Source organism: Electrophorus electricus, chromosome 8 (assembly GCF_013358815.1).
Source record: "Electrophorus electricus isolate fEleEle1 chromosome 8, fEleEle1.pri, whole genome shotgun sequence".
Classification (NCBI taxonomy): Eukaryota; Metazoa; Chordata; class Actinopteri; order Gymnotiformes; family Gymnotidae; genus Electrophorus; species Electrophorus electricus.
The window spans coordinates 15,623,652-15,648,772 of record NC_049542.1 but is presented as its reverse complement, the minus strand read 5'-3'; the positions used below and the strand labels follow the sequence as shown (position 1 = coordinate 15,648,772).

At 42.5% G+C, this 25,121-nt stretch overlaps 1 protein-coding gene across 2 annotated transcripts; it reads left to right on the top strand.

Moving 5' to 3' along the window:
* The first annotated feature begins 588 nt into the window (after nt 1-588).
* gna12a (guanine nucleotide binding protein (G protein) alpha 12a) lies at nt 589-23,349 on the top strand. 2 transcript variants are annotated; one of them, XM_027016300.2, is made up of 5 exons: nt 589-703; nt 1,055-1,466; nt 8,807-9,022; nt 20,937-20,987; nt 22,063-23,349. In XM_027016300.2, the coding sequence occupies exons 2-5, from the start codon at nt 1,149-1,151 to the stop codon at nt 22,630-22,632; spliced, it is 1,155 nt and encodes a 384-aa protein (XP_026872101.2). In that variant the 5' UTR covers nt 589-703; nt 1,055-1,148; the 3' UTR covers nt 22,633-23,349. The 2 variants fall into 2 exon arrangements, with proteins under 2 accessions (XP_026872101.2, XP_026872917.2); XM_027017116.2 differs by lacking the exon at nt 1,055-1,466.
* The last annotated feature ends 1,772 nt before the right edge of the window (nt 23,350-25,121 follow it).

Sequence of the window (25,121 nt, the reverse complement as noted above, 5' to 3'; positions counted from 1 at the left end):
TGAATTAATCTCTTTATAAAGAATCAGTATGAAAAGAAAGGCTTTTGAGAGGTGCGGAAGAACATGAGCACAGTCTAACACTGCCCTCTATTGAAAGAGCAGCTAAATTAAATCTGTCTTTGATTATTGGATTGCCAAACTAAACGCTCATGTTAAGCATCTCCCTCTTCTGGATCTGTGTGCTTGTCATGATACTATTACAATGAAAACATACAATGTTATAACAATATACAATGGTATAACAATTACTATTTTATATATTACAAAAAGTATAATAATTATTATGATACATGTAATACATACGGTTATTATAACTTTATATAACTTTTTCTTCATTTTCACATACTCCCCACAGTTATTTAATGTGGAGATTAGTCAACAACTGTCCGCCGTTGTTTTCACTGAGAAATGTTTACAGAGTGCTACTGTCCGATCCGAGCACGGGGGACAGCAAGGGGCACTCCTGCTCTGAAACAGCCTCGTTTGCTTGATGCTTGCCTTCTCCTTGTCGATGAACACGGACGCCCCCTAAAGGCCTGCGTATGTATACATTAACAGGTCCCAAGCACGACTGAGGCAGGGGGCTTGTCGTACAAAGTTTGAGCGCTGAAGAATGGATGGACGGTCTCACGCCCCGAATGCTAACTTTGGGAAATCAGAAAGCTAGTCTTGTTTGGTAAACGTTATCTGGAAGATAGGAAAGGTAAAGAAAATACCTTTACCGGAAACAATTATAATTAATGGGGGAGTTATTTTGGAGTCATTTCTGTGAACAGTTCTGTTTGAGAGGCATACTGATACCAGTGTAAACGTTTGTTGTTCAGATTCATAGCTGTGGTTTTGCGAAAACATTTTACGCCTCTCATCAGTGTTTTGAATAATATTTCTATAATTTTTAGATCTGGTGTTTTTGCGTGTATTCTTCTTTTTTTTTTCTATTTAGCTGAGTTTCTCAGTATTGTCTTGACATGCAGTGGGTAGATTGTAGTTGAGACAAATGTTTTGCGCTGTGCTATGGATGACAAGTAGATTCAAAGGTCATTGCCTTCACCAGGTCTGTGAAGCTCTCAGAAAAAGAAGATAACGACACAACATTAATGAATAGGAGGTGGTAGCTTAAACTGATCGTTTTTATCTAATTGAAAACTATGGCTGGCGTGGTGCGCACCCTCAGCCGGTGTTTGCTCCCTGCCGAAGCCAGCCATGAGAGGAGTAACAGCAAAGATCGAGTCCAAGATCGAGACGTGAACCATGAACGAGAGGCAAAACGAAGGAGTCGTGAAATCGATGCTATGCTTGCACGCGAGAGACGGTCAATCCGTCGTTTAGTAAAGATACTGTTGCTTGGAGCCGGAGAAAGCGGCAAGTCAACTTTTCTGAAACAAATGAGGATTATCCACGGTAAGGAGTTCGACCAGAAAGCACTACTGGATTTTAGGGATACCATCTTTGAGAATATAATCAAGGTAAGTTTTTATCAGTTTTGTATAAGGTTTTTAAAATGTTTCTCTTTGAAAATAATTCCTCTTGTACATCTTATGTTAAGTAATGTAACTTTCCAGACATCCCCGTCCTCCCCTTTGTATGAGTGTTGACCTTAGAGGCTATATAATAGATAAGTCCTGACAGCATCCTGGGGAAGTAATGTGCTAAGTATGCCCATGTCACAAGTCCATTGTAGATAGATAGGTTGTGTTTATGAAATGTGCCTAGCTAACTCATTTCATTGAACCTTCCAAAGTTCCTTGCTGGAACGGATTTGCCATTTCCAAGATAGCTTCCAGAGACAGGCCTTACTTTAGACCTGTTGTCAGCTAACAAAAGTGCACAAAGTCCCTACTTGTAACTAATTATTGCTTGATGTGAAGTGGTCTAAAAAAACATTTTTTTAGACCTTAATGGACCATGCATTATGATTTATATAGCCACAATGCAAGTTAGGTTTTCAGTTAAGGTTAAAATTTTGTTTTGATAAATCAGCAATCAATAACTCAAATAACTCAAATAATTCAAATGATGCAGGAGTGTAGTCTCTCTCTCTCTCTCTCTCTCTCTCTCTCTCTCTCTCTCTCTCTCTCTCTCTCTCTCTCTCTCTTTTCTTCATGGTCTAAGTTGACTGAAAGGAGCTGATTATAGCATGATGGGTCAGGTTGGTGGAGGCAGCTGTCTAATGTAAGCACATTTTCACACATTTGTCAGTCTAATCTCCATGCCCAAGTGTGTCCTGTTAGTCACAGTAATGCTGGTTTTAGTTGTCTGCCTGTCCCATGAGCTGATGGTATTATTGCTGGGTCTTTTCCCCTGTGAGTGTGTGCTGCTCAAAATGCTTTTGTGTTTAACAACAGAGACTGACTCACTGTCTATAGTAACGGGAAGGGTAAAAAAAAGTGTGTGTGTGTGTAGGCAGTTGGGAGGAAATCGAGATATAGAATAAGAGGCCCCAACTGTATGATTTGTGTAATAGAGATATTCTGTTTTCCACATTCACATTTACCCTTGCTGAAAGGGAGGGGATAAAGGAATCCCTGCTCTTGTAATTAGCAGAAAAAAATAGCTTTGTGCTTTGAATTCTTTGAGCATGTCTCTTGCATTTCCTCACATTCACACATCCCCCCCCGACTCACTCCTACAGCTGCTGTTCACTTGTCAGTCAGATCAATGTGTCCTCTAGTCTAGAGTCCTCTAGTCTTCCACTGGTAGTTAACGATAGTGGGGCAGATGTTCCCTTCTTTTCCATCAGCGTGACAGAGAATGATTCATGGGAGAGCACTGATCTGATGCCAACTTCATGTTGTCTGACTTGGCCTTGTGTGCATTCTGAGCGGTTGTCTTAACAGATGTGTCCTTTGCTCTTCACCATTCATACGTTGGAGTGGCAAAATATTGAAGTTGTCTTATTGAGTAAAATATTGAGTAAAATTGTCTTTTATTATCTATTTGATCAATTTTGAGAAAAAACATGTCCATGTGGTACATGTGGTACATGTGGCACAAAGAATAACCTTTCTCTGGAAGATTATGCTTCTGCTTCTCTCAATGGGGATATAGCCCTGGTTTTGTTATCTCATCCATAACTTTGAGGACGAAGCAGATCTGTGTCTTTACTCTGGTGGCTGCTTACCATATAAGCCAAACGGTCCAGTGTCAGCAGTATAGTGCCAAGTCATATACCATAGCCTTCTGATCTCTATAGCCCTGGATGTGTTAACATTAGCCTTAGCATGTTAGTGTTAACATTACCTTGGCCAGAATGGGGCACGTGAAATGGATGACTCTGTGGAACGTGACCATGATAGCCCTTGCACATCCAGGGTGGATCCAGAAATGGAGGTCTGCAACTGAGAACTAGCTCTGTGGAAAGGATCCTGGGATCCGGCCAGTGAGCGCAGGTGTGCTGCGGTCATGCTGGTTCACTTTCAGTAGGTGAGCGACACTAGTGGAGGGAAGAGGCTTTCAGTAGGGCTCAAAGGAGGACAATGAATGTGTTTCTGTGCTTCGTAGCCCTGCCAGTCTCCATGCACTGTGTGTGTTTTCTGTGCATTTTTTGTTCTATTATATGCCTAATACCCCACAGGACAGACTTAAGAATTTGTCAGAATTATTAACATCCCATCTGTGAATTGGGGATACACACCAGACTGAATGTTGGCACTGTCTACATGGTTCTCTGACTTCTCTAAAGTGTTCAGTGGTACCAAAATAAAGCTTTGAACACTGGTAATATACTAGTGATCCTGTCCATATCCATGCAAAAGTGATCTTCACCATGGGCTCACCTCAATGTATAAACAGCTAATAGCTGTCAGAAAATTGTTCTAGGTCCCTGTTTGTGAGAGAGAAAGCACTGGCTGATACTATCCAGGACTGTAGGCTAAAATGAGTCAAACAAAGGCTTCCTCATTAAGGTAAACAGTTTCTGTAGATTAATGTGCAGGAATGGAGAAAGCCCTTTCTTAGGTGTGAGGTGCTGCATGAGGCCATGTGGGCTTCTGAGTATGGGTGGAAGGAGGGGGGCCATCTGTGCCGGTGCTCTAGACAAGGTCATCCTGGGATGAGTCCACGCTGATAGTCCCAGCAGCCTATCAGTACCAGCGCGTTCAGCTATAGAGCTAGAGGAAATGTCTCTCCACAGTGCCCTCACATACATACATACATACATACACACACACACACACACACACACACACACACACACACACACACACACACACACACGCACATACACACACACAGGATGCTCCAAATAAAGCTATTTAATGGTTTCATCATTCCCCCTTGTCTGTTTATTATCGTCCTACACCTACCCTTGCTGAGGGCTGTTCCTGATGCCAACGAGACATGGTTGAGTGCCAGAGAGTCAACTATGAAAACCCCCTGTACCATGTTTTCCATGTTGCAGTTGTGCTCCTGACTGTATGCTAAAGTAGAATGTTTGAACAGACAGGCCTGCAGGGTAGTTATGGCATGAGTGAAACCTACATGCTGACCAGCTTATTAGAGGTTTTGTAGATATCCTTATCTTCAGTTCAGCTACATTAGACAGGCAAATGTCCAATCTTTCTTTGTTTCTGTCTCTCTCTCTCTCTCTCTCTCTCTCTCTCTCTCTCTCTCTCTCTCTCTCTCACACACACACACACATACACATACACTCTCTCTCTCTCTCTCTCTCTCTCTCTCTCTCTCTCTCTCTCTCTCTCCCTTCTCTGATTCTACCAAACCACCTGGGATTTCAGACATTATCACTCTTCTTTCCATTGAGACTTTGGAGATGTTCCTGCAGGCCAATAAAACATCCTCAACTATTCTAAACAGCATTCTGTGTCATGGTCCAGGCATTATCTGTGCAGGGTTCTTTACTTCGTTTTTTCATTTTTGGCTCATAAAGTTTTAGAAATGACTCTTGTGTTATATCGGGAAACGCATCCCTATCAGATGTCATGTGTCCGCTCCCTGGGTGAGGCCCTTCTGAGGCTCTGCAGGAAGTTCTTTTATTGGGGTCTACTAAAGAGTGACCTGACACTGACTGTTATCTGCTTGTTGATTAGATCTAACCTCAGTTTAGTCCCTCACCCCTCTCCCTCTTCTCTCTAAGATAGAATACGATCATATCGCAAAGCTGCTCTTCATCTCTGTGCTCTTCTGTGCAAGGCTGGATAACTGGCAGGGCTACACTTCCTCTGTTTGCTACAAGCCTGAGAAAATATTTTTGGCATGTAACTCAGACTGGGAATGTCATGTTTTTGAGACGTTCTGAGGTGAATGCGTGTGAGTGAATGAGTGAGTGGACAATGGGCATCATCGGCTTTCAGCACGTCTGGAGAAATGGTGACGGCAATGGAATCAGAAACCCCAGAGGGTAGGCTGGGCAAGTTTCTCTGCCTTTTTTCAGCATGAACAGAGTACTCAAAGAATCACTGTTGGGCTCTCAACTCTGTGATGAACTTGTACTGAATTCAGTGGTCTTTGAGGAACTGATAACCACTGAAACTTGTTGACTGAGTGACCCACTGCAGTGTTACAGAAACCAGCCTAACCTAGAGAGGACTGCATTCCGCTCCCGTTTCTGAGAATCTGGTGGGAGTGTGCAGTAAGTGGTTTACTGGGTGACCACTGGGAGCGATGTATTGTGAGCCCATCTTCCGGTGTGATAAATCCTATGCTTCGGGGCCAAAGCCACCTTCTGTGTCAGCAGCTTGTTGACGGGTGAGGAGTCATGGTTTAAAGCTGTGGTTGATCAGTAGCAGGAAGACTGAGAGCAGTTGCTGGGTCTCACCATCTGCTTACACTGCACAAATACGTTGTGGCCCAAATTACAGCTACTGATATGTTGTAACGCTAATCAGATATGTGGACGACCCTTTCCTCCGGCTCCGGCTCCGGCTCCGGCTCTTTTAAGGGGCCTCCAGAGAGTGTCAGTGGTCGTTGGACATGGCACACATCTTTGTATGTCTGCTACTCTCTGGGGAATCCCCGCTTTGCCAAGGAGCAATAAAGACTGCTTGATACAGCACATTACATGGTGTCTAGTGTGGGCTTTTATGATGTGAGTGGAATGGAGGGATGTGGCTGTAATGTCCTAGTGGAGTTTTTCAAATGCAGCCTAAAAGTCAACTTGCACGCCGCCATTCAAAACAAGTGGTGGAGTCTTGTTTTGTTGAGCGTTCACAGAAACACTAGGAGCTCTCCTTGTGGTTAAGTGAGGTTTTGGTGGGTTCTGGAGCTATTTTTGGGAGCAAGCCAGAATTTGAGGAGATATTGACCTCTATGGTGTGATAATTCAGCCTTCTCTCTCTCTCTCTCTCTCTCTCTCTCTCTCTCTCTCTCTCTCTCTCTCTCTCTCATTATTTCAGTTTCCCACTAGCTCTCTCCTCTCTGTCTATATTGGTGGGGGGCAGCCCATGAGGAGAGGGGACGCATCCTTTCCCAGATTATGCTTGCTGGAAAGAGGTGAGGGGTCAGAAATGGATGGGTTTGGGATTGGGGGAGCCTCTTGGCTGTCCAAATAGAGCCAGAGAGAGAGACAGAGAGTCTCCTACAGGAAGATGCCATGACAGTTGACAGGGCCTTGTCCAAGCTCATCATTAAGAGCTAGATATGGCACAATACCAGTTTTTCTGTACTGATCTGATATTGAAATTTTGTATTTGAATATCACACGATATTGATACCAAACCAATATTTTTTTCCATTAAAAAACACTATTTCCATTAAAAAACACTGTGAGCTGTGGTCCAGTTGTGTGGATGAAATTTAGATTGTTGGAGATTTCTTTTTTGTGTAAGATATATTGTATTTATATATACTATATCTTTAAAGATATGCATGGAAATGACAAATAAAAAAAAAATCCCTTCCATTGTCATACAGCATCTCAGTGAGATGTTATTTATTACCTTGGTCATCACCTGCTTGGTTCTCAGCTGTACTGTACTTACCCCAGGCACACACATAAATGCACATATGGATTGAATACACTGACATAATAAAGTAATTAACTTCATGAAGTAGTGCTTTGCTTTACTATTTATTCTTTCTCCTCTCCAGCTGTTTGTCAGCTTTCTGTTGCTGTCTCATTTCCTTAATCCTGAACTTTCTTTTACTTCACAGCCAAACTTGAAACATCATTTGTTTTTGTTTTTTTAAAGAATTGTAAATAAATAATTCACTGTTGGTCATGGATCCGTGGTGGTGAACAGTGCCAAGACACTATTTTGTCTTGTTTAAATGCTCTCAATAGAAGGCAGATAACCTGTTCCCCCACCCTAGGCTAACCTTATATGATAGCAGTGCAGGTCATCATGTGTGCAAGTGTCTGGATATTTACATTTGAGCAATGAACATAGCTTTAATTATTTAATATGAAGAAAACTCTACAGTTAAACTCCGTAGCTGTGTATAAACAACTGTGGTCAAATGAACCTTGCTGTTATCATGTTACCTGCATAGCATTGCTGCAAAGCACTGCAGAACTATTTCCAGACTGGATTTGTTGCTATCAAATTGGTTTCCTTAATTTTTTTCCCCTTATATATGTCTGGCTTTTCTGACCTGACCTGATACATGGTATCAGTGCCATCTCTATTATGAGCATTAAACAGTGTTGGTAGGCAGGTCTTAGGCATGAGCAACTGTTTACTTTAGTGGTAAACTGCTGAGTGACCAAGAGGATGTTAAGGCCAGGTGTAGGGGAGTTACATGGACAACCAAACCCAGCAGGCCCTGTTCCACATTCATTTCCTGTAGCTCCCTCCTGGATTATATGTTTGACAGTGCACCCCTTGTATGTTATTAGGCAGATCCCTCACCCATGTGGATGGAATAAAGGGCTCAGCAGACATCACGCCCTGCCCCATTAGCCCGCGGTGACTTGGGTGTGTGTGGGACGTATTCTGCCGGGTGTTTGCTGAAGCAGATCCCTTTGTAGTACTCAAAGCACTTTTCCGCTTCCCAGACATGAACTGGCACAGAGCTCTAATTACCATCCCATACAGCTGCACCAGGCATATCGAAGCGACACTCTTGTTGATGTAGCCTAGCAAAATAAAAGGAGGAAATAAAGAAAAGAAATAGAGACCTCCTTGTGGGACTTTTAACATGTGGATGTTGATCTAGTATGTCACCTAAGAGAGCTTCAGTTCTGGAAAAAATGGCCTAGTTGGATGGTGATACAATTATAATTGAGAGGAGTGCATGGCTTAAAGTTCCACGTGAAGGCCTCTTGATAATTCTGGGGTTCCAGACTCCATACTTTAGTGGAGGGTCCTACAGCACTGCTCGTGCTACATGTTGTGTTTGGATGGGACAGAGGATCCTCATCTATGAATTCTAGCTTCATTGAATTCCCTTACCCCCAGAGGCGTCAGTGGAGACTCTTCTTGCTGGCTCAGAAAAGCCTTGTTTCAGCCTGTGTTTTCCATACAGACAAGAAATGCTAGATTAGTCTGCACTTTTTGGCTTACACTTTATTTATTTAGACTTTTAGTTCTGATTTGCTTTCATAACAGGTATTGTTCATGCTTCCAAATGAATAACCTCAGTGAAGTTTCTGTAAGTTAAACCTACACTAAAAAGTTCATTTATGTTTAGTTTTATGTTTTAGTTCATTTAAACCTACACTCAAAAGTTCATTTTCTCTAACCTATGGCAAACTAACAGTGGAGCCAAAGTCATTATCAATTCATGTTTTATATCTTAGGCCAGGACTACTATCTGAGAGGTGTGTCATCGATGAGCGGTCATGACTAATCGATAGCTAATGTATATGAAATTCTGCCTCTTTTATTTGTCCTTTACTGCTTTCTTTCAGGGCATGCGAGTTCTGGTGGATGCCCGGGACAAGCTGGGAGTTCCCTGGCAGAACTCGGAGAACGAGAAGCATGGCATGTTTGTGATGTCATTCGAGAACAAGGCGGGCTCACCGGTGGAGCCCTGCACCTTCCAGCTATACGTGCCCGCCTTGCAGGCACTGTGGGGCGACTCAGGCATTCAGCAGGCATATGGGCGTAGGAGCGAGTTCCAACTGGTGAGTGTGCTTCATCAGAGGGCCCAGGGTCTGACAAGCCATACCCTCTGAGCCTGCATATGGGAGTGTCTCAAACCTTCATGTTTAGTCTAGGAGAGTGTGTTCAATAACATGAATGGGTGACTGAGGGTGTGTCATGAACTGTCTGTGCAAACAGTTTATTTGAAGGAAAAAAAACAGTTATAGAAGGAAAAATCAAACACTTATAACTTCTCTCTGTTATTTAAAAACATCAGCAGGTTCAGAGCTAACAGGGAAGGTTCTCACAAAAATGGGGGAAACATCCTGAACATAATGTTAATGGAACATTCATATAACATTCCATATCCTTGATAAAAGTTCTTAAGTTTTTACTGATAAGCATTCTGCTTGCATTGTTTTTTGAGCATCCTTTTAGCATATTTTTAAAGTGCAACTGGCCATTATAAATGTTCCCAGAATGTTTTTGTTCTTAAACCATTTTGTACAGTGCTGTACAAAAAGGAAAAAACATGCTATAAACATTCAGGCACAATTGATGTTTCCAGAACATTCAACAGTAGCCTTCTTATGCCTAAGAGGTAATGTTAGGGGAATGCATGTGGAAATTGTCAGCCAAGTTTTCCTGATACTCAGTTCACTGCTAAAGAAATGGACATACCAGCACCTTCAAATTCATGCATTGATTTTCACAGAGCAGAAACCTGGTTAAATATGTTTTGTTTTTGCTTTGGATGAACATTGTAAATATTGGGGGTAAAACCATTTTTATGCCCTGAAAAATGAGGGGAAATATGTTTCCTTAATTGTGGTCTTTAGTGGCAAATTATAAAACAATAAATCTGATAGAGACAAATGTCACTAATAAAGGAAACATTGTTTGTGCACAGACTAAATGGAAGGATTTCAATGGTAGCCAAAGAGGAAGCACTATAAATGTAAGGTGCCACACTTTTTGGAAAAAAAAGATTTGGGGGGGGGGGAAACTATTAAAACCATGTGCTACTATCCTTAATTAAAAGTGCATAGTGCAAAAAGCAGGGAGAAGCCTGACTAATTGATGTGTTCCATGTTCAGTGCACAAAAAGCTGCTTGATTAGGCTGAGATGAGGGTCTTCAGAGTCTTAAACTGCTGTGCCTGGCGCTGGAGGGGTGCATGCCCTATGCCTGGCCCTCCAAATGTCTCGCAGATAATTATGAACTATTCACCACTGCCAAACTAGGTCAGTGGAGCAGAATGAAGGCCAAGAAGGAAAAAAAGCCAAGAGCTCAGTTGTCCACAAAGTTAAATGATCTTTGTAGTCAGGGTTCTCAAACAAAGCCCACCTGTTGACAAAAAGTCTGTCTCAAGTGAGGACAGAGATCTTATTTGCTTGGTACTGCTTTCTGGGAGCATGACACCAATGTATGGATTTCCATAAGATGACCCAGATATGCAGATCGAAGCCTTACAGAGGAGGGAAAAGAATTGGTAGAGCCACACTTTGATGGAAAGACACAAACTGGTATTAGAGAAATGTTGTAGAATGCTTCTCCTCTAATCACTTCCTGTCCCCCTCACCAATACATTCATCTTTATCATCCCCACTGCTCAGTCAAATCTGTTACATACAAAATCAATTCAGACAGCCCTTGATGTGTGAGAACATCTCCATCAGATAAAAGAATTTGCCCTTAATCTTAATCTTCAGACAGACCAGAATTAGGTGCTGCTGTTAATCACTCAGCCTCTCTCTTCTGCTACTTTGACAGAACCTTCTCAGAGTGACATGAAGAACCACTCTATTCTTCATCTTGCAGCTGGTATAGGAGTGTATACGTGTATAAGTATTTGATTTACTAGCCCATTAAACCATATTAGTTTTCTGTCTAGCTTCAAATCAAGCTTGAAAAGAGATAAGTGTATAAATTCATTCTAGCATACATTTGCCAGGAAATTTATTGTTAGATGTACTGGATTTTTTTTTTTTTCTATTTCATATTATGACCCCAGGGAAAAAAGCAGGCTTTTGTTTCCCTGTTCTTTGTATCCATATACAATGGTCAAAGTTATTATATACATAATGTGACTTGCGTGAATGTGCTGAGCCTCTGAAAGGCGCACCGTGGAGCTGGGCAGCTGGGTCAGAGGCTGCTTGCTCCAGTTCTATTGTCCTCTATGTAGTGTGAGGGGGTTCTTGTTATTGGAACGTCTGGGGTCATAGTGAGTGGGAGGATGTTACCGTGGTCAGTCAGTCAGGCTGTCGGCACACTGAGCTCACATCCCTTTTGTCAGCTGGAGCAGAGACCGTCGGTTCTGTTCTTTGGGTTTCCTGCACCGTTCTCGCAGACAAGGCCATGTTTGTGTGGACACTGGTGTTTTCCTTTGCTTGACATGGCCACTCCCTGATGTGCCATTGCCATGCAGCTCAGACTCTACCTTCTGGATGGACACATCTTTGTGTTATCCTGCTTGTGCAGAAAGCTGGAGGCTGGCAGGGTGGTTGCAGGGGTCTGAAGAACAATGGCCTACTACAATCCTGGAGCAGCACCCTATAAGTCCCATATGTTCTAAAACCAGTCAGCAGAACTGGCCAGTCAGCTGGGAGCTGGCATTAGATAGACTGTATAAGGGGAAAGCAGCTCCTCTCTCCATGAAGGACTTGGCCTGGCCTCCACCCCTGCATCCAGAGAGCATTATTGTTGGCTGGAGGAAGTCCTGCAGCATACAGAAGGCTTAGCTGGAGTCCATCAGTAAATCCCCACTAGAGTAAGCACTGGCACAGGCCATGAGGGTGTGGGAACTGACGCTCTGCCTATGCGTAACCTGACCTGGACCGCATTCTGACTTCTTACACCATTACCTCAAGGTCTACTGATAAGGTGCACCACGTGTTATGAGTTGAGGGAGGTTTAGGATTTAGTACAACATTTGCTAGCAATATGGGAGTGCAAGATTTATAATTCTTGGAATTATTCTCTTGACTGCTAATTAAGGATGTGTGGCTTCTCTTGGTGTGGTTCAGAAGGCCAAGTCTTTTCCCTTTTATTCATGATGGAAATTCAAATTCTAGACAGCTCAATTCTAGAATTAAAATAGCCTCAGAACAATAGAGGCTTGTCACTAAGATGTGAAAGACCCTTCCAAACAGATGTCATTTATTCTCAGTTAGCCAGCCAAAATCATTAGCTTGGTATTAGCAGGAAAGGCATTCTGGTCATGTTGTGATTGGATGTGAATGCAGCTTTGCTTAAAGGCTTTGGGGAGTTCACGGGCAGGAAGTCTGTAATGCTGCTTTGTTGAAATTTGACATGGCCGCCTCCAGAAAACCACTTTGGCATGTAGCCATGGTGCAGACTTGTGAGAAGCTTGGTTTTTGCTTGGGTACACATGCTTAAAAATGGTTTACTGTTAATATCCAGTATAAAAATTAGTTATTTTTTCTAGTGTGATAATACAGTGGAATGATTGTTTCTAGTGTGATAATACAATGTATGATTGTTGTAAAGGCTCTTCTGGGAAGTTTTGTAAGTGCTAATGGTCAAGTTTTGCCTGCACTGGCAGTTGCACATCCCCAGACATTCTTTTGGCTCTGGACATTTATGATCGTGCATGTCAAGATTTCCGATATTTCATGACTAATAATTAATTTAAATGCCTCCTAGCAGCATAAACCTACATTACTGATCTGATAACAGCTTGCACTGGGAAAGAAACTATTCCTTTTTACAGATTACTTTTGATTTTATTTTTTACAGAAGGAGTGATCTCTTCTTTCCTTCCTCATAGCTGTATTAGTCATGGGCCACTTAATGCTCTCCTTTAGGTGATTCATAGGATTAAAAGACACAATCAGTAAGTTGATGATTTTACCTGGGACCTCTAATTCATCAGCATTTGCTTGTCTTACTAGTGCTATTTGTTCTCTACCTCCCTTAACAGGTAGTGATGACTGGAATTGTTGCACTGAACTTCACTCATGTCTTGGCATTTTATGCCCCATTCAGGTTTTAAAAGGTAAAGATATGTTTGTGGAGTGTCAGTCTTTTTCCTGGTAAATGTAGTTTAAGTATACTGACCCAGCTGGGTTTCAGTGGGAGGAGGCCATCTTGGCCACAGAGGAACACACTTTCACCAGTGAAAGCAACTGTGAAGACAGAGATGGTGAGGAGGAGAGAGAGAGAGAGCCAGAGAGTGAAACACTGGGGAACAACTGAATGGGCCGCCCTTTGTCAGAGTGTGTAAAGAGAGTGTGAGGGCATAGCTCAAACAGAGGGACAATCCAAAAAGGATTACGGTCACTCAGTGTTGTGGCTGATGGTGTTGGCTTGTAGTGTGAGAGGCCCAGCTCACTAAATGGCTATCTATAGAATTCTGAAAAACATGTAAACTTTCTCTCAGGACAGATGCTAACGTAGGAACACAGGGAAGCAGAAGTTTTCATTCTTGAAGTTTTCATCAACCTCACTAAGCACAGGAAGGAATCGAGTTCCTCCAAGTGCTTTTTCACCATGCAACCCCAAGATGGATTCCCCTCCATCACCCCACAGCTGAGCATTATCCAGCTTTCCAGTGAAGAGATCGATGATGAGGGGATGCATAGGAAATTCTTCACAACTGAAGATGAGCAGAGTGCCTGTAGACATCCCCTTATATATTAGATAAAGGCTGGTTTCAAAAGAATCACTTTGAATCTCCCGATGTGCCAAGATATCACACTTGCTCCTGATGCTCAGGAAAAGTGAGGTGTGATAGATTTAATTGCCTCCTAGTATCCATACTAAAACTGATTAACTTTTCTCTTTATTGGTCTCTCTTTTTTCTCTCTCTCTCCTTCTCTCACTCTGCTTTCTCTCTTTTTCTCTCTCACTCTGCAAAAGTGTGACCTGTTTGATCTGGTTAGGTGGATGATCCAAAGTAAACAGAAAGAACGCATCCAGCAGGAGGGTGTGTTTGTGTACAGATCAAGCTGTGAGCGGTGGCCTGCAGCAGGAAGTCGACACTCCTCTGCGGAGCAGAGCGATAAGCAGTGGAGCTTGCATTCCAAAGGAGCTGTAGCTCTGGGCCCTGGTGGCCAGCCCAGAAGTGCCCTGGAGAGGCCATACTCCTGCCAGGAAGCCAGTCTAATGGGACACTGGTGCTCCTGCCAGCCTTGCTCCTTCCGTGCTGTTGTTGCCATGTTTGCGGCGAAGCCCTCCGTCCCCCGTGGGTAGCTGTCACTGGTCACTGTTGCACAGATTGCCTTGTTTTTCTGATGAGCTGTTGTGTAACGTCGCACACTGCTGGCTCTGCGAAGCCATCACACTTGTGTCAATATGCAGGGCGTATTGAACTTTGTTTGTATTCCTCTCTGGAGGATGTGGCACTATTACTGACCACTGGAGCAGAGCATACGGAGTCAATAGCAGCCGGGTTTTAACACACTCTGTAATTAAAGGAAATCCATCAGTGTGTGTGTGTGTGTGTGTGTGTGTGTGTGTGTGTGTGTGTGTTTGTGTGTGTGTGTAATAAGCAGTAAGCGGAGAATCTTAAACTTCTAGGGGCTGAGGGGCCGTCCCTTGCCAGTTCCTTGCCTTTCTCTCGTGACTGAAGCCACTGTAAATAATGTCCCATTGTTGCTTCTCCACCTCTAAGGAAGCACAAGGTCAGGGAGAGGAGAACTGCTCCACCCCGGAAAAGAGCCAGACGTTTTTATCCAGCTGAGCCAGCCTCCCTCAGCTGTGGCTGACCACAAGCCACTGTTTCTCTCTCTCTGGAGCTGCCATTACAGTGTTAAACAGAAAGGAGCCCAGATGCGAGGGTCATGCAGGGGTCATGGGGAGTCACAGTTAATTACCAAACTTAATCTGGGTGCAATTTGTCTAGCTGCTTTTGGGGCATTATTTGTTTAAATACCTTGGCTAAAATGTAAACAGGATTGATGTTTTAATGTTGAGTGAATGCGTGTAAAGGATGTAGAACTTGTGTTGACTTTGGCCTGGATAACTTGTCTCAGGGCAGCTTACAGAGGAAGCCAATGAGTTAGGGAAAATGATTAGCCATGTTTATTTCAACTGAAGGTATCAGATTGCTGCTTGATGGTTTATATGTTATGTTCAATGGTTTTTCTCTTATTTCCCATAGCCTTTCCTAATCCTTTTCTAGTGCTTATGGAACATAACAGTGCCTCACAGACAGGGTAGTACAGGAGGCTAACAGCAGGCCTGGACATTTTGCTGCCATGGTTATATCATTAGTCTCCAAATCAAGTGTTACCATAACTATGATTGCAGTCTGCACTGCCCTTCTGTCATACAGGGGCCAAAAATGATCAGCTTTGTGGTTTTCAGCATGAAGATGCCCTGGCTGACACTGCCTGTGTGCTCTCAATTGCTTCCGTTCCTTGTAAGAGGCACTTGGCCAAAGACTAGGTGCTTTGAGATTTATCTGGATATTTATTTGGAATAGTTTAGCTTTGTTTTGTTACCCCGTAGTTCAGACTTAATCTACAGTAGTAGTAGTAGTAGTAGTAGTAGTAGTAGTACAAATGTATTTATAAGTACCATTTAAGATACCCAGGGTTGCTATACAAAAATATTGAGAGCAAAGCGAATAAGGATGACAATTAGAGATGGAAGTAAAAATGTACAACAAAATAAGGATGAACAATAAAATATAAACTATACAATATCACAAAGTAAATGAATAAATAATTGTAAAGTAAAAAACATCCGGCATCACTGAGCTGCAGTAATTGTAAAACAGATTGTAAAATTGCCTCTGACTTGTGCCTTCCTTTTTATGGGACGACATGCACTTAATCGAAGTCTGCATTCCAGAGTTTTTGAGATTGCATTACTCATGTTTACTCAGGACTCAAGATTACTCAGGACTCAGGATTACTCAGGATTACTTAGGACCCATGGAGGCTGTCCCCATGATTCCTGGCTCTGCCTCCATCAAACCTTGGGCCCTACTTTACTGCTCCTTTCATGTCTGTTGAAAAGCATCTGGGGATAAAGCAAGAGGATTAGTGATTGATATTTAGTTAAAAGCGCTGGTGGAGATGGCAAATGGGTTGTTTTCTCAGCATAAGTTCCAAGACTGTGGAGCACTGAGCAAAAGAGGAAGATTGAGTTTTTGCAGGCAGCCGTGTCCTTGGATGTTTCGCTTTTGTCAAAAACTTCATCCATCGTTGTTGTTTTTGCTCTGTTTTTTCTCTCATTTGCTCGCTCTCTCTGTCTCTCGCCGGTATTTTGTTCCAGCCGTCGATGATTTGTTTCCAGGCCTGTCTGCAGTTAATGCCCCACAGGGGCCACTGTCAGGGCCCAGGCTAAGATTGAGGTGGAGAATCTGGCCAGTGCAGGCACAATAGCAGGGGGAGTCAGGTGGGTCACCTACAGTGCTCTACAGGGACAGCACAGTCTGACACAGGCCATATCCCTGGTTGGTCTTTGCCAACACATACTTCTCCAGCTTGATTACAAATGAGAGGACATCTTAGAGCCTCTGGATTACAAATGAGAGGACATCTTAGAGCCTCTGGCGGGTCGGGGGGTTGGGGGGCTGTGATTAGTTCGTAACTCATTCTGGACTTTGTTGGCCAGTGATAGATGCTGACACAAGTCACAGACATTCCACAAACGCTGTCTGGTATGGATGTCTCCTCCGACACACATCTGGTTAGTGTATGAGTCACTGTAGGTCAATGTCATTCATGCTTTAGTCCAGGCATACCTAGTCCCATTCCTGGAAATCTAACAGCCTGCCGTTTTGCTCCACCTGTCACCTTGCACACCTGACCCATTTAATCAAGACCTTCAGTAGGATGTGGATATTGGAGCTAGACATGTTGGAGTTAAATCTGCAGGGCAGTAGATCTCCAGGTGCAAAGCTGAGCATGCTTGCATTAGGCGAAGGGGATGAGATGGTGCCACTGAAGATGAGTGTTATGTCTTTTCCTCTGGTAATGCTGTGCCATGTGCCACTGCTCTTTATGGTGATGCTGGGTCCTGGAGCTGAGAGGGCCACACACAACTGTCTGAGCTTCTGATGCCCTGTCAAGGGGCCATTGGCACTCCAGGGCAGATGAGACCTGCATGAAAGACAGTGGCAGTGAGACAGGAAAGCAGGCACACCTGTCAGCCTGGAACACTGCTGGAGCATAACCCTGCCTGACCAAGGCATCCTGGATGGGCATGCTCACCCATCTCTTACTCACCAGCTGTGTGCTTCAGCTGTAGTGGAGGATGCAGTCCAAGGGGGATGCAGCTGATCGAATGTACATGCCTGACAGTCAAGCTGCTTGTCTGCATGATCATGTAGTGGATATGAGCACTTTGAGCTGTCTCCTGAGAGTCTGTTCCTGTCAGCCCTGTACCTCAACAAGGATGTGGCAGAAAACATGAATGAGAGATGTTAACTTCTTCCCTTCAACACTGACATGCAAAGACATAATTGGGAAATGCAAATTGGCTACAAATAAATTCAGTGTTAAATGAACAGAGATTTCTGTTAATACAAACAAACTTGCCATGGCACATTTAAGATGAGAAGTATTGGATTAGGGGATGCTGCCACCATTAGGACTAGAATGGTGCAGGTGAGTTAGATGTAACTCTGTAACTCACACTCTATCAGAAAATCCCAGTTGCAGCTTTAAGTGTCTTTCCTTTCATTCACAATAACAATTTGTGATTCTTGCTTATATCTAATATTTGGGTACATGGTGCTGACATGATTGTTACACCAGTAACATTTCCTATGCGATTGTTTACATGTTTCAGACATTGTGCAAGTCCCAGATATGTTTGAAGAACTCCTCAATACTCATCTATTTTCTTTCTACTGGTCTGCCATTGGAAAAACACAGCACAAGACTATCCAGGAAAGATCAAAGCCCAGGGTTTCCAGTTACAGCAAAGTCAACACAGTTGGATGGGCCTGCAGTGCTAGACGCTCTGGTTAAGGTGCCTGGTGAACTCTGTGTAGGGGATTAATAGGTCTTCTCCTCTTCTGTCCAAGACAAACAATTAATCTCTCTCCAAAGAGTTGGGAAATCAAGTCATGTTTTTTTTTTTTTTGCATGAAGATTATTTACATTCTATCAGAAGCAGACATTGCCACTACAAAAGAGACGCTGCCTTGCTCTCTGGACCAGGCCACAAAGGAGAGCTTTCAGTTGGCCAATCACTGCCATATTTTGAAAAGATTATAAAGTTATTTGAAGTTGTGGCCAGCAAAACTATTATTGGTCTGCGAAGACTGTTCGAGTCTATAAAATTTTGTTTCAAGTCCAGAGAACTGGATGGGATATATCCTAATGGTGGACTTGAAGTTAGGTTTTTTATTGGTGTCCTTGTATGAGAATTGGATGTGATTCAGATGGGATAGCACCCTAGTGATATATTATTGTCAAATGACTTGTGAAAGTCCAGCAAGATGTACACATTATTTGAACTGTAAATTCCCTGCATCTCAAATATGTTTTTCATTTTCCCGAAAAACAGCTGGCACTGTGTATGACTGAAACTGAGATTGTGAAAATGAGGATTTTACTCTCATCTTAGTCATGAAACCTCACTGTTCATTTTTTTCCAGAGTGCTGAATATGTTTGCTTCAAAGCCTTTTCCCTCCAGCTGTCTTGCGGCATCAAGACAGGTCTGTATATAGGCTGTGTGGGTCATGGGGGAGGACTTTTAATTGGATTGCATTTCAATGGACACTCCGTGCCCTGTTTATCTTGAAGGGGTCAGAATAAACTACAGCAATACAGATCACTGTGGGGGTGGGAGGGGTCAAGGCTTCCACCTCCTCTTGACTTGAAGGGCCCTCCCCCTTCAGTCCTTCCTGGAACACTCAGTAGGCGTAGGTCATACACACTAGGCTACAGCTGCCATCTGTGGACCGTCCATGGCCACGTTCTTTCCCACACATGAGGCATGATGTCCAGGCCCAGGTCAGTCCAGGGAGACAGGGTGGAGGAGGAGCTTGGAGTGCTTTGTATGGTTCTCTCTCTCTCTGTTTCCATCTCTCATGATGTGGAGGAACAGTTTAATGTGTTCCAAGCTGTTTGGACATAACTCCCTTTGTGGTGCTTCTCGTTGTCACTATATCGCTGAAGGGAGGAGCAAATGGGAGTCACAGCCCTCTCCACCCAGTGCACTGGTGGGCTTTGACCTCAACTCTAACACAACTCTGTGGTGTGACCGTCTGTCGACAGCCCCTCTGATTCTATTCTCCGTGTGCGTTTCAAGGAGCAACTGATAAGAGCAATTGATAAACAGGCACTGCTCTCAGATATATGCGTGATATCCTGCATGTGTTGCACTAGGCCCTGGTGATGGTGGAGTGTTTGCATGTGTGTGTGCATGTATGTGTCCGTGTGAAGTTGGGGTGTGGGCCCAGCCTATGACAGAGGGGCGGCGCTGTTCTGCCAATCCTCTGTTTTCATCCACAGCTGTTTCCTGTTGGGAGTATGACCCAGGACACCGGCCAGTGTGTGACATATGCACGTGCGCGCACACACACACCCACACACACACCCACACATTACAGGACACAACTGGCTCTCGTAGACAATGCCTAGTGAAATTCCAAGGCCAGAACATCTACCACCCAAAGCACAAAAGCACATTCAATAGAAAAAAGTCAGGAAATAAGACTCAGCACTCATTTCATTAGGGTTGTGTATTTGCCCAATTCTGGAAATTCTGTTTATTTGTGGCAAATGTCTAATGTCGTTCTGAACAAAAAATAGTGAAAAAATTGTGGAAACCTCAGACTTGAGCAACAGAATTGAATTATCACTAGATAAGAGCTTATGAGTACAACAGGTTTAATTGATTCTTGGAATATACCAGTGCTGGAAGTGTTCTGACTGCTATCTGTGTGAACAGACTGTTCAGACGTCTCTTCACACAGCCTTTTTTAATGCTCTGGACCTTTAACCTTTGTTTTTTATAAACCATAACTATCAGAGCGTCAGAGACACAGTGATGACTGCAAAAGGAAGACGTATCAATTTATTGTGATAGTGGTATACAATTTAATTGCCACTCAGTCTCACAGTAACCTTCTGTTTTCATTTAAGATTAATTTGAGTTATATATGTTATAAAGTTCTGTAATGTAGAAACAGAATAACTGAAAACCATAACCATTTTAAAAGTGCTACTTAACCAACTGTTAACATGCTACAAGGAAGATCTAAGAGAACCGTTTTACATTTCATTCCAAACATTCCTTTTATGCTGCCTTTTTCACTGCATGAGATGCTAGTGAAGCGTGCTTAGCAATTCTCACTTCAAGGGGTGGTGTACTTTGTCCATTTATGTTTGGGCCTTCTCATTCCAGCCTCTGCTGATGGGCACTGTGCTGGTGGAGGATTTGGACTTATTCTCAGACAAAGATAGGAACATCCTGTTAGTTCCAGACTTTCCATTCCCAAATTAGAACAGCTCTAGGATGCCTGATTATGTACTCTTTCTGTTTTACTGAGAATTTTAAAGGAGAGTTTAGCAAATAAAGGACAATGAAAGAACGACTATTATTTTAACTTGTTTCTGTGTATGCATGCTGCTTTTGGTTAACCATTGTTCTTGAACTGTTTTGATTGTTTGTTTGTTTGGCTTGGGGGGGTGGGGTGGGGGGTGTTTGTGCAAAAACATAACTGAAGATCATACATCTCAGGATGTAAATAACTTTATTATTTGCTTCTATTTCTCTGTAAAACACTTACATTGCCACTGTGAATGAAAATGGCTATACAAATAAACTTGCCTTGCTTTGCCCCATATCAAAAGTCAATCGCTTTAGTAAAATGTGGGAATGAATTGGCTTCAGCTAGTGAAATTATGACATGAGACTGAACTGCAACTGCCAAAAACTAAACAACCAAAAATCTAAACAGTTTTACATGCTCTATTCTGCCGTGCGCTGTAAAATGCACCATGTGACTTTCCTTTTTTTTAATAGAGTGAATCAGTGAAGTATTTCCTGGACAACTTGGATCGGATTGGGCAACTGGTGAGTCATGACACTTTTAAAATAGTTGCTTCTTAGTTGTTTCACAATCTCCTACTAAACTGTGTTATGGTGGATCATTTATACTACTCTTCCAAAAGCACCTTTGTCTGATGACCTCTCCTTAGGATTTAACAAAGATCCTGCTCTCTGATTTGAAAATTTCTATCAGCAAAATTATCATTCTGCCATTTTATGTATGTCCACTGCTTGGGACAAGTTGCCTTTTACATCCAAATGAAAACATTTATGGATTTGTAGTCCATGACTTATGGACACCACCAGGATCTCATCTTAGATCTGATTACTTTGAGGTGATTAAATACATTGTGTTTAGGTGGCCCCAATGAAGCATCAAATCCTGTTGTTAATGTAGCAGTAGTAGTACTGATTGTTTCACAACTAGGCGGAATGGCAGTAACAGGGTGGTAGGCTCTGCACGACCAAGAAGAGCTTTGCCCTCTCATGGTGTACTGGTGAATAGGATTAGTCACTGTGACTTGGGGTTGCCAAGAGCTTGGCTAAGAAAACATGTCTCGGATGAGTGCTAAAAAGCAAGAGGGCTGGATGTTTATTGTTTATTGGAAACCAAGCCTGATGCCAAAAGAGTCATGTGAGAGGCTTTTTTAATGGAAATTACATGGAAGACCATCTCGTCTTGCTGTAGTGTTAAAGTGCCGAGGTCTTGTAAAGTGTAAATTTATGTGCTACAACTGGCCAAGGGACCACCAAGAGAACACTGAGAGGCTAGCAGAATTTTGCCCACAGTATTACAGATATTATCATGATTACAAGGGTCTGCTAGCAGAAGGGCTAAGATTCATGATGGACATTACTTCTGCGGGTAGCATATCTCAACCAACGTATTCATTCCATAGGTTCAGAATATGTAGCCCTGCGTGGACTATTTTGTGATGTGGTTTTAGCCTGTTTTCCTGCAATCTCTTTAAAAAGAATACTGTATAATGATACTTTGGCTGAACTATTATTTATTTGTTCATTATTTCTAATTTTAATGTAATAATATTACTAACTAAATCCTTTTTTGCTAAATTATTTTTCTTTGTATTTTAAAAAGAATTATGTCCCAAGCCGTCAAGACATCCTCCTGGCCAGGAAGGCTACCAAAGGCATCGTGGAACATGACTTCATCATCAAGAAGATCCCCTTCAAGATGGTGGACGTGGGCGGGCAGCGCTCACAGAGGCAGAAGTGGTTCCAGTGCTTTGACAGCATCACCTCCATCCTCTTCATGGTCTCCTCCAGTGAGTACGACCAGGTTCTGATGGAGGACCGCCGCACCAACCGCCTGGTGGAGTCCATGAACGTCTTTGAGACCATCGTCAACAACAAGCTCTTCTCCAACGTTTCCATCATCCTGTTCCTCAACAAGATGGACCTGCTGGTGGAGAAGGTGGCCAAGGTCAGCATAAGCAAGTACTTCCCCGACTTCCGTGGTGACCCGCGCCGCCTGGAGGATGTGAAGACCTATCTGGTGCAGTGCTTCAACCGCAAGCGGCGGAACCGCAGCAAGCCCCTTTTCCACCACTTCACCACAGCCATCGACACAGAGAATATTCGCTTTGTCTTCCATGCCGTCAAAGACACCATCCTCCAGGAGAACCTCAAGGACATCATGCTGCAGTGACTATGGTGCTACCTTGCCAGCCTTGACAGACAGAAACTTTGCCACTGAAATTGTACCCCTCTGAATGGAAACTGATGCCATCTGGACATCATTTTACCCACTTTGAGATGGATAGATGTATTTGTATTAAAAAAGTAATGATGGCTGTATTAAGCATTATTACAGCTTTTTGTAACATGGACTCGATCAGCTGTTTGGAAAAGAGACTGCTCTGAGCACTCTTAGCCCATTGTAATGACTTGTAGCACTATGTAAAGAATGATCAAACTGAGGATTGACACTGTGAAACTGTGTGCTTAGTGAAACTGAAGTTAGGACAGTAAAACATGAATATGGAAATATTTAAAAAACACCACTGAGCCCATCAGTGAACTTTGTATATGTGTGTCTATGAGGAGCAGGAAGGAAACTATAATTTCATATAGTTTCATCTTTTCAGGTCCTCTCAGAGTTTACTCATTGTATTTAAAGACAACTTTAGTCACGTTAAAGTGAAATGAGTCACTGACTTCCTGACTTAGAACAATGTGTTATCTGAGTGTCTTCCTCTGAAAAACATAACCCAAATCCTTATTAAATATCTAACAGTGGACTACATCGGTGTATAAAATTGTCCAAAAAAGCATCCCTGGGAAGGTTTGAGCATTGTTTTTTAATTGAAGAATCTCAGAGCACCCCAACACGTTTGGTTCTAAATAGTTCTTTTAAAATTGCATATTTTTTTCAACAAGGAATATGAATAACATAACTCCTCAACATTTTCCATATAATTTCAATGTAATAGTCGCTTTGTATCTAAACCTAGGAAGGTCATTAATGAGTATTATCTCTCAATTAAGCATCAAGTTTCATGCAAAATGTGTATAAATGATTTATACATAGAATTACATAATTACTTTTCTAGCCATTTTAAATATTTGCCACTGTTTATAACTTTTAAATGTCTCTTCATCAAGCTACAGGCATTTTTGGTTACTTGTAGAGTTAAAGCACTGGTAATCTCATTCAGAAACCACTATCTTCACATTTTCAAGGCACTGGTGATAATGTCATGTCTGCACTGCATGTAGATTTAAATCTTAGAATGTGAGAATTATGCAGAGCCCCCTACTTGCAAGCTTTCTAGTGTTTTCAACATTTTGTGTTGTGTATTCAGTTTATTAGATTACACAGGCATTCTGGAGAGCGAAAACCTAGAGCTAAGCAGCTAGCAGAAACAGTCTAAGGAGGGTTATAGAAAACTGTTCCGATCTCAGAGGGGTGGAGCCTGCCCCCCTGCCCTTCCCCCTACAGCTCTAGCAGGGGAAATCTGCTGATTCCCAGTGTGCAGGAGCAGCTCTCTGGGTGCAATATGATTTGATTTACTGGGCTGCAAAGCTTCCTTGTTGACAGTACACTGTGAACTCCCAGGGGCATTCATGAATGCTGAGGGATCTGTCATGCGCCTGACTTTTGCTGTGGCTCCGTTCCCTTCATCACAGTCAGCCTCTGCTGAGTCACGCACCCAGCGGAGGTGGCGAGACTTCTTCAAATGGCTTTCCACGCACTGGTATCATGCTGTGACCGCATATATTGTGATGCATTCTTGCGTTAAAAGTGTGAGTCATTATAAAAATGTCTAATTCTATTAAACATTTCACTCAATGCCCTGGGCATGGATTATATAGACCCATCTCTCTTAGCTGAAGGAAAGAATGTAAACCCGGGACACGTTTACTTTTCCTGTTACAAAGCAGCAGAGATGGTGACTCTGGCATGATTAACATTTCCCTCTCCCTCTTTTAATGATATGACCTTGATACAAAAGCCTGTGTTGTCTGGGAGTGGTCTTGGCCCATGCCAGTAAACACGGGCTGTTGTTTTCTTTTCCTGGCGAAGATGTTACTCCTGGAAACACCTATCTCTTGCCAGAGGAAACTACTCTGCAAAAGCTGGATTCCTTTTCATTCACACACAGCCTGTCTAGAGAAACACCTATTTTTTCTATGACCTCTAAATATGCCTTTGGGATTGAAAAACTGCTTGGTTACATTTAATGAGTGATTAATGTAACATGTCTAATTTAGTAAACTTTTAGAGAAATGTAGATGTCAAATAAGTAGCTCACAAACACAGTACTATTATTCCATGGACTGAAAGGATAACAAAAACTACTCAATCATAATTCCTTTAAAAACATTATACTAAAATGTCTCACTACAAACTAAGAATTACACATTTAAACCAGAAATATAATTTCAGTCTACAGTTTCAGAAGGGTATTAGGCTTAACATCTTTGTTTGTTTTTATTAAGTATCACCAATGGCTATCACTGGTGATATCTACTTACACTCTTTAGCATTTTATGATACTGTACTGTTTCTGAGTGACTTTAAAGGTCATCCATATGTCTACACATTTTTCTAGTCTCTGTACAAATTGCAAACATTTCAGATTAACTGTTTTCCTGGTGTTCTGCATATAGGGAATGTATAAATACAATGTTAAT